Source organism: Bubalus bubalis, chromosome X, assembly GCF_019923935.1.
Source record: "Bubalus bubalis isolate 160015118507 breed Murrah chromosome X, NDDB_SH_1, whole genome shotgun sequence".
Taxonomy (NCBI): Eukaryota; Metazoa; Chordata; class Mammalia; order Artiodactyla; family Bovidae; genus Bubalus; species Bubalus bubalis.
In genome coordinates, this window is record NC_059181.1 from 128,954,807 (window position 1) to 128,968,116 (window position 13,310).

The window sequence follows — 13,310 nt, forward strand, 5'->3', positions numbered from 1 at the left end:
GAATTTACATGGCGTTTAAATGTTCTTTTGATGAATTTGTGGGGGAGAAAGTGTTCTCCTCGTCCTACTCCTCCGCCATCTTAGCTCCTCCCCGCCCCAGTGCTCAGTTTCTTTATGGGCCAACTCTCACATCCATACATGACTATTGGAAGAACCATGGCTTGGACTATAGGGACCTTTGTCGGCAAAGTAATGTCTCTGCTTTTTAATATGCTGTCTAGGTTTGTCATAGCTTTTCTTCCAAGGAGCAAGCGTCTTTTAATATCATGGCTGCAGTCATCATCTGCAGTGATTTTGGAGCCCCCCAAAATAAAGTTTCTCACTGTTGCCATTCTTTCCCTATCTATTTACCGTGAAGTGATGGGACTTGATGCCACGATCTTAGTTTTTTCAATGTTGAGTTTTAGGCCAGCTTTTTTAGGCTCCTGTTTCATTTTCATCAAGAGGCTCTTTATTAGAGAAATGAAAATCAAAACTATAATGAGATCTTGCCTCACACCAGTCAGAATGCCCATCATTAAAAAGACTACAAACAATAAATGCTGGAGAGGGTGTGGAGAAAAGGGAACCCTCTTGCACTGTTGGTGGGAATGTAAATTGATACAGCCACTATGGAAGACGGTATAGAGATTCCTTAAAAAAACCTAGCAATAAAACCACCATATGACCCAGCAATCCCACTCCTAGGCATATACCCTGAGGAAATAAAAATTGAAAAAGACACAGGTACCCCAATGTTCATTGTAGTACACTTTACAATAGCTAGAACATGGAAGCAACCTAGATGTGTCCATCGACAGATGAAGAAATAAAGGAGACATGGTACATATATACAATGGAATATTACTAAGCCATAAAAGGAATGCATTTAAGTCAGTTCTAAAGAGGCAGATGGACCTAGAGCCTATTATACACAGTGTAGTATGTCAGAAGGAGACAGATAAATATTGTATACTAACACATATATACGGAAACTAGAAAGATGGTACCAATGAATTTATTTGCAGGGCAGCAATGGAGAGACAGACATAGAGAACAGACTCATGGACATGGGAGGGTGGGAGGAGAGAGTGAGATGTATGGAGAGAGTAATATGGAAACTTAATTACCATAAGTAAAATAGATAGCCACTGGCAATTTGCTGTATAACTTGGGGAACTCAAACAGGGGCTCTGTATCAACCTAAAGGGGTGGGATGGGGAGTAAGATGGGAGGGAGTTTCAAGAGGGAGGGGACAAAATTATACCTATGGCTGGTTTATCTTGATGTCTGACAGAAAACAACAGAATTCTGTAAAGCATTTATACTTCAATTAAAAAAATAAATAAACTAAAAAAACCATTTTCAGAAGCATGACGCCCAGTATGCTCAGGAATAGGTGTAACATGGAGTGAAAAGGGAAAGGGGTGATAGAGCAGATATTTAATCTGGCCTGTGTGAAACATTAGTCCTATTTGCAAGGTTCAAAAAAAGAGTTCAGTTGGGGATCCACATGTCTAAAAATATTTGAAATGTTCAAATCGAATGATAAACCATTAAATAAGTTGTATCTCCTTCCACGACAAATGTACCTTCCTAATGAGCTGAAAGGCCAGGTTGGGATTTAGTCTTCTCAGACTCCTCTAAGTTCAGCCCTGATGGCGTGGGAAGAGCTGTCCTCCTTCCCTTCCCCCGCCCATGCCCAGGCTCCTAGGCCAGGCTGCATCCCCTTCTGGGCCTACAACCCCTCCTTGGGCCTGGGAGCATCCACCCCAGCAGTGAGTGCAGTCAGCCCTCCCCAGGACAGGTCTAAGAGGAGCACACGGGCCCTGGAAGCAGGCTAGGGACTGTTCAGGGCTGCCAGGTACCTGGAGCATGGGCTAGCAGGGACAGACCCCTTGTTCCCATGGGCTGGACTCCTGGCCCTGGCGGGAGGGGTGTGGCTAGAAGAGGACCAAAGTGGCCCTCTAGAGCATAGAGCTCAAGAAAGAGATATCTCTGCCTGGGCCAGGAAGCAATACTGTTTTAACAACCAGCACCGCAGATTATACTAACAAATCAGAACCAGGTTGAAGGGCCGCAAATTGTCCTAGTTGACCTGCCCTTTCAGTTGAAATCATGGTGACGGGGAATGCTTTGCCTTCTGTCTCACCATGTGGTTCTAGCCATAAGGAATAATATAACACATTTTAAAATGTCAACACTGGTGACCAGAAAAAAAAAAAGTTGTTGGGATCTTAAGTTTGCTTCACTTTAATTGACATTAAATACCTACGAAGAGGAAAATCCATTGCCTAGGGCTTTGGGAAAGAAAGATAAATAAAACCCTTAAGGTCCCAGCCATTTAAAGGTTGAGTGCAGGGGTTGGTTTTGATGGAATAGGTGGATGTAGTGTGTGTATTTGCATGTGTACACAGTTAGAATAGAAGACATGCCACCACAGAACATGACAGTATGTTATCAGTTACCTACAAGAAGGTCAGGAGCCGAGCCCGTAGGAACAAAGTATGCTCCAGCTAGACCATGTTTCAGATACCTAGGAAGCCTGAAGTAAATGCAGAAATGAGCCCGTCTAGTCTCAAACCCCCAGGCCCTTCCCCTTCTCTGATCCTCCACTCTGGTCATCTACAACTTTATCTTTTTATTACCTTAAACAGAGTTCAAAGATTAAGTCCACTTTCTCCCTTTTCATTTTATGTCATTTTATGACATACTTCCCATCTGCACAAAATTATAAAGACTACTATAAACACTATTTACCACCACTCAGTTTAAGAAATGTAAATTACAGACACAGCTGAAGCCCACTACGTATCCCTCCCCAATAGGATCACTGTCCTTGTCTTTCCCCATAGGTAACCACCATCCTAAATGTGGTTTATCTTTCCATTGCATGCCTTTCTGTATGCTTGCATATGCGTACATCCTGACAGGCAACTCTGTATGTATCTACTATCCACTCCTGCTGAATGAAGGTTCTCTTAGACTTCGTATACCCGGTATCATGTCTGTGACTTTCTGGAACCAGCTCTGTTCCTGGATATTTTTCTGGTGCCATCCCCTATCCACAGCCTCTCTCTGTCTCAGCCCCTGTGAATCCTAGTTTCCTCGCCAGTCCAGCCCCGACCGTCCTGTTCCATTTACCTCCAGCAGCCCCAAGGCAGTGAACGAAGGCTGGTCACCATAGGTGGGTCTCAACTTCTCCCCCTGTGGCTGTCAACCAGCGCTTCTCAAACCTTGGCTGCATCAGAATCCCCTGGAGGGCTTGTTAAAACACACACTACTGGGCCCCACTCTCAGTTTCTGATTCACAGGTCTTGAGTGGGGCCTAAGAATTCGTGGGTGATGCTAATAATGCTATTTTAAGGACCAAACTTTGAGAACCAGTGCTCCAAATCAGCGTCTGGGCTCAGGCTCAGCAGCACCATCTGGCCTCCAGGCAAGCTGGGCCATCCCTCAGGTTTCCTTCAAAAGCACCCAGCAGGACTATGACATACACATATAACACAAGTCCTGTGCAGTTTTAAATGTTCTAGTAGCCACATCTAAAAAGTAAAAAGAGGGCATCCCTGGTGGTCTAGTGGTTAAGAATCCACCTTGCAGTGCAGGGGACACAGGTTCAATCCCTGGTACAGGAAGATCCCACATGCTGAGGGGCAAGTAAGCCCATGTGCCGCAACTCTGAAGCCCGTCTGCCCTAGAGCTCATGCTCCACAAGAGAAGCCACCTCAGTGAGAACCTGTGCTCCATAATTAGAGAAAGCTCACGTGTAGCAATAAATAAATTTTTAAAAAAGGAAAAAGAAACTGGAGAAAATAATTTTAATGTTATATTTAATACTAGATTATCTTTTCAATGTGTAATTAGTTATTAAAGAGACTTTACATCACTTTTTACATTTCTAGCACATTTCAACTCAGAGTAGCCACATTTTCAATGCTCAGTAGCCACACATGGCTAGTGACTAGTACAGTAAACAAGATCAGATCTAAAGCCTTGACCCCTATTTCTGTCTTTACAAAACTCTTTTACATACAAATTTTATTTTGGGCTGCAATAAAAGAACTTAAAACAGGCTTATCAAATGGTGGAATGTGATGATGCCTTCCAATGATGTAAAACGGCTTCTCATTTTTAAAGAGATTTAAATCAGGATTATTTATATACATAAATCTATCTACATTTCAGTTTACTACTTTAAAACTTAGTTTTAACTAGAACAAATGCTGTCAAATATATCTGGAAAGGATAAAACCCAATTAGATATTGGAATTTTTATAGATATTATTATTAGACAGTTGCTTTTTGGGGGATGGATTTGGGAAGGAAATCAATGTTAATAATCCCATGGGCTTCTGAAAAATCTAAAAATAGCAAACAATGGATCCTTTCTTCTTTCTCTGTCTTCTTTCTAGTCTTCCAAACTGCAGGAAGAAATGAGAGAAAAGGAACGATTATACAGCATCAGTCAGCACCAGAAACTTTCTAAATCTAAGACAACAGTCAGCCTCATGTATATCTGCTGCATCTGAGGGTTGTATCTCAACAAGGAGAGAAGAAAAACACATTTTCCTCTTGTAAAATTCACCCTGGACACTGGGTGCATGTACAACCCGATGGCTTCAATCATGTGATCCTACCAACCTTGTCTCCCTCTTGCCCACAACCATAAATGCTTTTTTTTCCCCCTTCCTTTGAGAGGCTAGTCTGGGACTAAAATCACTCTTTCTACCTTAAAAGCCTGTGCTCACTCCACAGATGATACTCCCTTACCCTCCCAGACCCTCGGTTTCCATATCTACCGTATGAGAAAGAGGCTGTTATTATGAAACACATCACTATGCAAACGAGGGAGAAAATGTTAATCATTAAAAGACAGTACATATACCTTCACTACCAACTCAGTGATAAACAACAGTCATCCTATGACTGTTCCTTTTGACTGTCACATAAAATACAGAAATCTATAACCGAGCAAATATTTAAGTATTAATCACTAAATGTGGTCCTTCTTGAAATTCTGAGCTTTTTGCTATTCGTAAGTAGTTACGTTCTAAAAGATGTCTTCTCTTAGTGCAGGAGACTGCACTTCTGTGGTCAAGACATGAAGGCCAAACTAGTGCACAGCCCAGTTGCTGCTGCTTTTCGTCACTGTTTTCTCAAGAAATACTGGTCTTACGTACTGACACATTTACAACTTGTTGGTAGTCTTAGAGATAGAGGACCAAAGACCTCATAAGAACAAATGAGAAGCCATGAAGTGTATTTCACTTCATGCTCTTTATATTACTGGCTGCAGAACTGTTCTATAAACATTAGGTAAATTTGAGTTGTTGAACTAATTTCAAACAAACATTTTCTTAATTTACTCCGAGAATTAAAAAGCAAAAACAAAATTGGTAAATGCCTGGGAATAGCTGGGTTATTTTCAAAGCTATACACAGATACCTGGGCTTTCTGGGCCAGTCCTTTGCTGGGTCCAGATCCTTTTCTGGTTCTTCTTGTTTCCTCTTATACTTCTTTTCTTTCCCCTCACTTTTGCTGCCCTGCGCCTCTTCTTTGGAGTTCTCATCCTGGCATTCAGCTGTTTCTTTAGAGAGGAATAATAGACTTTGGGACCAGACATTCACAGAAAAAACAAATCCCAACTGATAAGGAATGGCAGGATGTCCAGTACTCTACCCTTAGGAGAAGCAGGAGGACAGAAGCAACTAAGAAAAGAGTAACTGGGGGCCTTCCTTCTGGCAGATGCAACACTTCCATGGCCCTCACTTTGCTGCTGCTTGATCATTTTCACAATGACATTATTTCTTCTTTTCTAGTAAATCTGTCACCCTGTGCTACTGATGACTTGTGGTCCAGGATCAGAATCCTCTGGGTCTGATGCATTCTGGAAGTTTTGGCCAGAACTTTCTCGCCAAAATATGCTTCACCTCAATAACAAATTCTATGCGGAAGCTCCTGAGTTCCTCAATCCCCTGAATACTTCATTTTGACCAAGTGCTCCTGTATGAGTTCATAATGTTTTGGGATAAACTCTCCAAGAATCTTGACATTCTTAAAAGCTATGAACCAAATATGAGGTCTGCCATTTGCTTGTTCTCTTCCATGTCCTCTCAAGCTCCCTCTCGAACACCTGCTTCCACTGACCTTCACGTGTGGGCTCATAACTGGCACTGATCATCTCAGACCTCTTACCGGGGTTGGTAGAGGGCAGCTTATTTTCCCCCCAAACCAAAGAAATTGTTATGGAGTTGGGCTTCTACTGGGCCCCTCTGGCCTTTGATTCAAGGAGGCCCTGACTCCCGGCCTCCCCTTCTGAGGTACCCAGCCCTCCCCGCCGTCTGAGCCTGCCCCCTCCTCGGGATCCCTGGTCCCCAGACCCGGCCTGCAGCTGCCAGTGTTTCTGTCCCTCCCAACTCCCCCCCGCCCCTCGAATGCTCACTCTCAGGGGTGGCCGGCTCCTGTGGCATCTCCGACAAGCTGTGCTCCTCAGACTCCTTGGTGGCCGTCTCCCATAAAGAGGCCTCCTCGGCCTCCTCCGCCGCCTCCTGGGCTTCCTCTGCCTGTTCCGCCTCCTGAGCCAGGGCTTCCTGCGCCGGTCCCCCCACTGGCCCCTCCCCCGGTCCATCTGAGTGCACCTGGACCTCAGAGAACCGAGCCACAGTGGCTGAGCCGAGGTTGGACAAGCGCGGCCGGGTCTGGTGCCGGACCGACACGTGGTCATCCTCTGGCGGGACTAGGATGTGGTTTTTGTACATACGGTTCAGAATCGGGTACCTCTGACTCAGGACCGTTAAGCGGGAGCGGGTCATGGAGAAGTGTTGCGAGTCCACCATGAGGTTCACGCCCTGCGCCTGCACCTCTTCCTCCCCCTCCTCGGCCGTCTCGATGTCCGAGTCTTCCTCAGAGTTCCCACCCTCCAGGGCCGCCTCCCTCGGGCCTCCTGAGGCCCCCACGTCTCCACCCGCCTCAACATCAGGCATGGAGTCACCCCTGCGAGGCTCGGAGTTGTGGTCCACACCGTCGCGGGCTCCGGCCTGGGCCCCCGCCGCACCTGCAGGGCCTTCCTGCCCGCCAGGGGCCAGATCCCCATCCCCCGTGGTAGACATGGCAGCCGCCAGTTACCTCAGCCGGGCGGGGGACGATGGCAATGGCGCAGGTGGTGGCACCCGAAGTGGCTGCCCTGAGAGGAGGCTGAGGGAAGTGAGATGGACCGAGGCAGTCACGGAAGGGACCACAGAGGAGGCCCCACGGCCGGGAGGGTAGACGGCCAATGGCGGAAGCGTCCGACGGAAGTCGGGCCTCAGGCAGTGGAGCCAGGCCACAGTCGAGGGGCGGGGCCTGTTGACGCGGAACCGTTGACGGTGGCCTGTGACCCCTCGTCACGAGCTTTGGGCTCATTTGCTGACAAACAAGGATTGACGTGCTCTGTGTCCAATGAACGGCCAAGGCCCTTGGTTGTCAAATTGCTCACAATTGCCTACTTGTTCTTTGACGCGCTAGGGTTCTGACATGTGTGGAGGTCTTCTAGGCTCGTGTCCTTTATGTAATTGTGCAGGAAAGTATTTATGAAGGCATCCTGGGCCATGTGAACTGAGAGAAATTTCCCACCTGGGAATTTCCACCTGGTAATGGCTCATGTGAATAGAGACAGGGTCATAAAAATGTTGTGTATCTCAGATGTTAGCAGTACTAAAAACCTCCGAAGAAGAGAAAGAGAATTTGGACAATTTACCTTAGTTAAAAATAGTTGGAAAAGAGTAGACAAATTGAAATGAATGCAGTCAGAACTGAAGGTTGAGAAGTGTTGGAGAAGTTAGGAGCTAGAAGGTGTATAATGAACCCAGACAAATTCACTTAACGCTTTGAAGACTGAATAAAAAAAGAGAGGTTTCTTTAAAGGATCAGGTCATCTCCTAAGTGCTAAGCATGACAGACGTTAAAAGGGCCACCTTCCTAGGATGTTTCAGAGGCAACAGTCCCGGACTTTTTATTGATCTCAAGATCCACTTAGTCCAGACCCCAAGTGTAATTTTGAAAATTATACAGAAATTAACTGCTTTTACAGTCATTCTGTAAAAAAAGTTTTGTAGTACTACAAATGTTTTTTGAAAAAGACATAGCCAATTACATCTGGATGTTACATTTAGGAAAAATACTAATAAGTCTCATAATTGTAAAGAGGGGATTTTTTTTCCCCTTTCATTCAGTTCAGTTCCAACCGAATGTCAGTGTTTTTATTTTTCCTCTGTCTCACCTCGGGAATGGAGCATGGTGTTGCTGTAAACCATTGGTTTAAATTCGGAAGGTAATGTCAGTAATCTCTAATCCAAAATTCTCATTATAAAGACAGCAAAAAAGAGGCAGAATCCCAATCTGAGGTCTGAGTTGGTTTAACATTTGCCGCCCTAAGTGATCCTGAAACAGTTACTTATCATTTCTAGGCCTCAGTTTTATCATCTGTATAGGTGGTGTTCAATGAAAATATGTGTGAGGTAGATGGAAGAAGATGGAATTATATTTAGGATACTCAGCTTTTGTTGAAAATGTGTTTTTAGTTTGATTTTGCCTTCTAAGTATGCAGTTTTTCTTTTTTATGTCGTAAAATCTAATAATATTTTCTTTTTTCTTGGTTTTAACATCATAAATGTGTACATCTTTTCTCATCCAGAAATGAATTTTATACTTTTTGGAGATCTTCAGAATGTTTACATTTCACTCCTTAATTTGGAATCAATAATGGCTCACAGTGTTAAGATTAAAATCTCAGTTGATTTTTAAACAGCTCACCTATAATACCATTTGTCATGCATGAATTCCCCTCTGTAAGGATGTGTGGGCTTCCGGGGTGGCGCTAGTGGTAAAGAACCTGCCTGCCAATGCAGGAGATGTAAGAGACCCGGCTTTGATCCCTGGGTTGGGAAGATTCCGTGGAGGAGGGCATGGCACTCCCTTCCAGTAGTCTTGCCTGGAGAATTCTAAGCACAGAGGAACCTGGGGGGCTATAGTCCATAGGGTCACACAGAGTCAGACACAACTGAAGCAACTTAGCATGCACACACATAAGGATGTGTGGCCAAGTCCCCTTTAGCATTTTCTATAAAGACAGAAGAGATGCAAGAGAAACACACATTCTCTTAGCATTTCAGGGCTGGAAAGGCCTTTAGATATGGAATCTAAGACCATTCTTTTTAAAGTAATTAACCTCCAATTAAAATAAATAAATTTAATAAAATCTACACACAAACAAAAAAAGTTTTAAAAATAAAAAAAATAATATTGGGAAACGAAGGTTTAGAGCTGCTAACTGGCATCCCCAAAGTCATGCCAGTTAGTAGAAGAGCCACGACTAGGACCAATCTCCTGATCTTTAATCTGGAATTGAAACATACTTCACACATCAGCTTTGGCCATCTTCTTTCCTATTGGACTTGTCTTAGAACAGTGTGCTAGAACATGAACATCAGACATGGTAACTCTTAGATCATATTGAAGGGAGACAAGACAGGACCAAAAAGAAGGTCATACATGACTAAACATCCCCCTCTCTTGGCTAAAATGAATGTCTACAACTTCTTGACCAATTACATCTTTATTCTGGGTCTAGTCTCCTCTCCCTAAAGGGAAGATTTACTCAAATACCAATCAGAGAATTGCCTCAGCTATGTAAAGCCATCTAATCTAGAGCAAACCCCTGTTTCCTTGAAGGAAAAACTTCCGCAAAGAACTCATCCAAACCCCAGCCTCTGTAACAGGTTCTTTCTGCTACTTTAGAAGGCATCACATGGTTCCCCCATGATGTGTGTTCTCCCTTACTGCAATGAATAGTGAACTGAACTCACTCAACTACAGGCATGTTTCTGTGATCTTTGGCTGGAGGACTCTGACGGTGTAAAACATTTCCATCTTTACACTGTAATGCATGAACTCACACAAGTGAGTCAAAAGGCATTGAAAGATTTTTCTCAGAAAAGGCTTCTCAGAGGAGGGAGGTGTTGGACCCAAAAGATGGGCAACAGGCCCGAACTAAGGACAATGAAGACAGGATGTTGGCTCTGTGTGGCCCTTGTTAAAATGGGCTTGTAAACCGCAGTGGGTCCCTGGCTGTAAAAAAGCCTGCGGCCTTCCCTGTGGCTCAGACTGTAAAGTGTCTGTCTGCAGTGTGGGAGACCCAGATTCGATCCCTGGGTTGGGAAGATCCCCTGGAGAAAGGAATGGCAACCCACTCCAGTACTCTTGCCTAGAAAATCCCATGGACAGAGGAGCCTAGTAGGCTACAGCCCATGGGGCTGCAAAGAGTCAGACATGACTTCACTTTCACTTTCATTTTCACTTCAGGAATAGGAAGGTCCGTCTAGTCAAAGCTATGGTTTTTCCAGTAGTCATATATAGATGTGAGAGTTGGACCATAAGGAAAGCTGAGCACCAAAGAATTGATGCTTTTGAACCTTGGGATTGGAGAAGACTCTTGAGAGTCCCTTGGACTGCAAGGAGATCAAACCAGTCAATCCTAAGGGAAATCAGTCCTGAATATTCATTGGAAGGACTGATGTTGAAGCTGAAACTCCAATACTTTGGCCACATGATGTGAAGAAATGACTCATTGGAAAAGACTGGGGAAGATGCTGGGAAAGGTTGAAGGCAGGAGAAGATGGGGATGACAGAGGATGAGATGGTTGGATGGCATCACCGACTCAATAGACATGAGTCTGAGTAAACTCCAGGATTTGGTGATGGACAGGGAAGCTTGGTGTGCTGCAGTCCATGGGGTCACAAAAAATCGGATATAAGTGAAAAACTGAACTGAACTGAGGGGTAGGAAGAGGAGCCAGATGTTGTTTCTGGCCAGAGGGCAGACCTGGGTGATGTGATGGAGGTCCTGGGGTGAGGATGGTGCTTAATTAGGGCACTCCCATTTCCTAACCCATGCTGTGACAGGACTGCCTCCATTCTTCTTTAGCAGAGAAGCCCATACTCCCAGGTAGACGTGGTTTTTTTCCCCTATAAGAAGTTGCGACCCCATTGACTGTAGCCCACCAGGCTCCTCTGTCTATGGGATTTTCGAGGCGAGACTACTGGAGCGGGTTACCCTTCCTTTCTGCAGGGGATCTTCCCGACCCAGGGATCGAATCCGGGTCTCCTAATTTTTACCATCTGAGCCACCAGGGAAGTTGCCCCACCCATGAAACCAGAGTATTAATGCTTTCTTTGTTTCCTCCTATCTCTGTACATTCTTTTCTTCAGAACTTTTAACAAGACCATCACTATTCACTGTAGAGGACATAGCATGTTACCAAACAAAGCAAACAAAACAAGAGAAATCATACGAGTGTCTTTCCAGGTCAGGAACAACTAGTCTGTCCACTTGAAGCTACAGGACAAACACTCCAGCCCCTAGTCATTTAAGCATTCACTGAGCACATGTAAGCACCTACTATATACCTGGAATTATGTTCGGACTTGGGGACTCAGGTATCTAAGACCCATGGCTTGTTCTGGTTTACGATCTAAAGGGCTAGACAGACACTTGGGCAATGACGACTCACTCTGTCCAGTGCTGTGACAAGGATGAGCACAAGTGTTAAGGAAGCATGGGAGAGTGGATGATTAGCTATGGCCAGTAGATGGAGGGGGTGGGCTGGTGCCTGGGAAAGTGCTCAAGAGGGGGCATTTCAGGGGGTCCTGAAGCTAGGAGTTCAAGTGGCAGTAAAAAGGCAGGGGCAAGGAGGTTCCTGTAGGTAAAGGAAGCAGCATGGAGAGTGGCAGAGATGTGTTGGTGTGCAGCTAGCCAGGGAGCAAAATGGCAGGAGTGTAGAGCAGAGTGGCAGCTGGGCCTTTAAAGTAGATAGGGCCGTGAAGGCTCCAGTAAAGACTTTGCCCTTGGCCCTGAAAAGGAGGTTGGCCTCCAAAGCAAAACACCATTGAGATGATGGTAGAGCTAGCAGAAGAGTTTTGGTGCATTTAGGAATGAGTTGAGTCAAGCAAAGTTCTGCTGAGGCCCTCCAAGGTCTTTCTGGCAAGTTTTAGGATCCCACGCTTTTCTTCTTTATAAAAATAATACATATTCTTTGTACAACAGATTAATAAACCATATAAGACTAAAGAGGGAATCAAAAATTCACACATATCTTGCCCATACAAATGAAGAAGATAATAATAGAAATATAAGCAAAAGACAGGGGTAGATAAATCATAGATAAATACAAATGATTTTTAAACATATGGACTTATTATGCTCAAACAATTCAAATTAAAATTATATTGAGGTAATGATAATGATTAGCATTTATTAAGTACTTATAGGTTGGACACTATTTTAAACACATAGATTATGTTATTTACTCCTTGCAAGAGCGTTATGATGTGAGTACTGTTATTATCCATCTTTTGCAAATAAGGAAACCAAAACACAGAGATGTTTAGCAACATTCTCAAGGATACACAGCCAGTAAGGAACAGAGCCTGGATTGAGAAGATAAAAATCGCCCTTAATCTCACTATCTAGAAATGATCACTCTGCTATTTAGCAAATAGTTCAGTTTCATTTTTCTGAGTTGGGAAGACACTCTGATTGTTAATTCTTCTCTTTGATTAGAGAATCCCAGTCTCCAACCCTTAAATAATAGGAAGTTGGCTGTTGATTGCAAACAGATATTCTTGATCATGTCAGGTTTTCTGTCCCTTTGTTGTTAAAAGCCATGTGGCTTAGGGTAAACTTTCCCATGGTCCTTAGTTTCATCTTAACAAAGAGAATAATTACCACCCCACAGGGTTTTTGTGAATATTTAACATGATAATATACAATGAGCATTATCAGAATTAAGGGTTATTAGTGAGGTTTGTCTGGGTTTTTTTCAACTTCTAAGCACACCCTTTTTATTCAGAGGAAGCAGAATTTTAATTTGGTCCTCTTGTCCACACTCAATCAGTAATTCCCTGCCTCTGTACAGAAGAAATGCCCCCCCCCCTTTTATGTTCTTAGTAATTTTCATGGGAATCTTCCTCCCAAATGGTCCTATGGCTGCTTCCTCCTTGGAATTCAGATTAGTTTTTTTTTTTTTAATTTTTTAAAATTTATTTATTTTACTTGAAGGCTAATTACTTTACAATATTGTATTGGCTTTGCCATACATTGACATGAATCCACCATGGGTGTGGAATTCAGGTTTTAGTCAAAGAACACTCACAGGGGATCATCGCTGACTACAACTTGTCACCCAGTGCCACCCTCAAACACTCTTATATTACCACCGTTTCTATTTCCTTCAGAGCTTTCAACTTTTCCCATTTAATACGTTTTATCTTTGTTTTTATTACTCCTGTCCTAA

General features: G+C 43.8%; 1 protein-coding gene and 1 long non-coding RNA gene across 2 annotated transcripts in view; one reads left to right on the forward strand and one right to left on the reverse strand.

Annotated features, from left to right (window-relative positions):
* LOC123465385 overlaps window positions 1-13,310 on the forward strand; it is a 49,178-nt gene that overhangs the window by 18,179 nt on the left and 17,689 nt on the right. The gene's annotated exons all lie outside the window — the stretch shown is intronic.
* LOC123465381 (cancer/testis antigen 47A-like) lies at window positions 4,395-8,162 on the reverse strand. The gene is made up of 2 exons (XM_045164387.1): window positions 6,425-8,162; window positions 4,395-5,569 (listed from the first exon to the last, which is right to left on the reverse strand). The coding sequence occupies exons 1-2, from the start codon at window positions 7,089-7,091 to the stop codon at window positions 5,340-5,342; spliced, it is 897 nt and encodes a 298-aa protein (XP_045020322.1). The 5' UTR covers window positions 7,092-8,162; the 3' UTR covers window positions 4,395-5,339.

Bases quoted from the DNA above. Each gene is read 5' to 3' on its own strand.
- LOC123465381 (XM_045164387.1), bottom strand. From the start codon at position 7,091: ATGTCTACCACGGGGGATGGGGATCTGGCCCCTGGCGGGCAGGAAGGC. The intron at 5,570-6,424 runs GTGAGCATTCGA...TCCTCTCTAAAG, and splicing joins GGAGCCGGCCACCCCTGAGA to AAACAGCTGAATGCCAGGAT.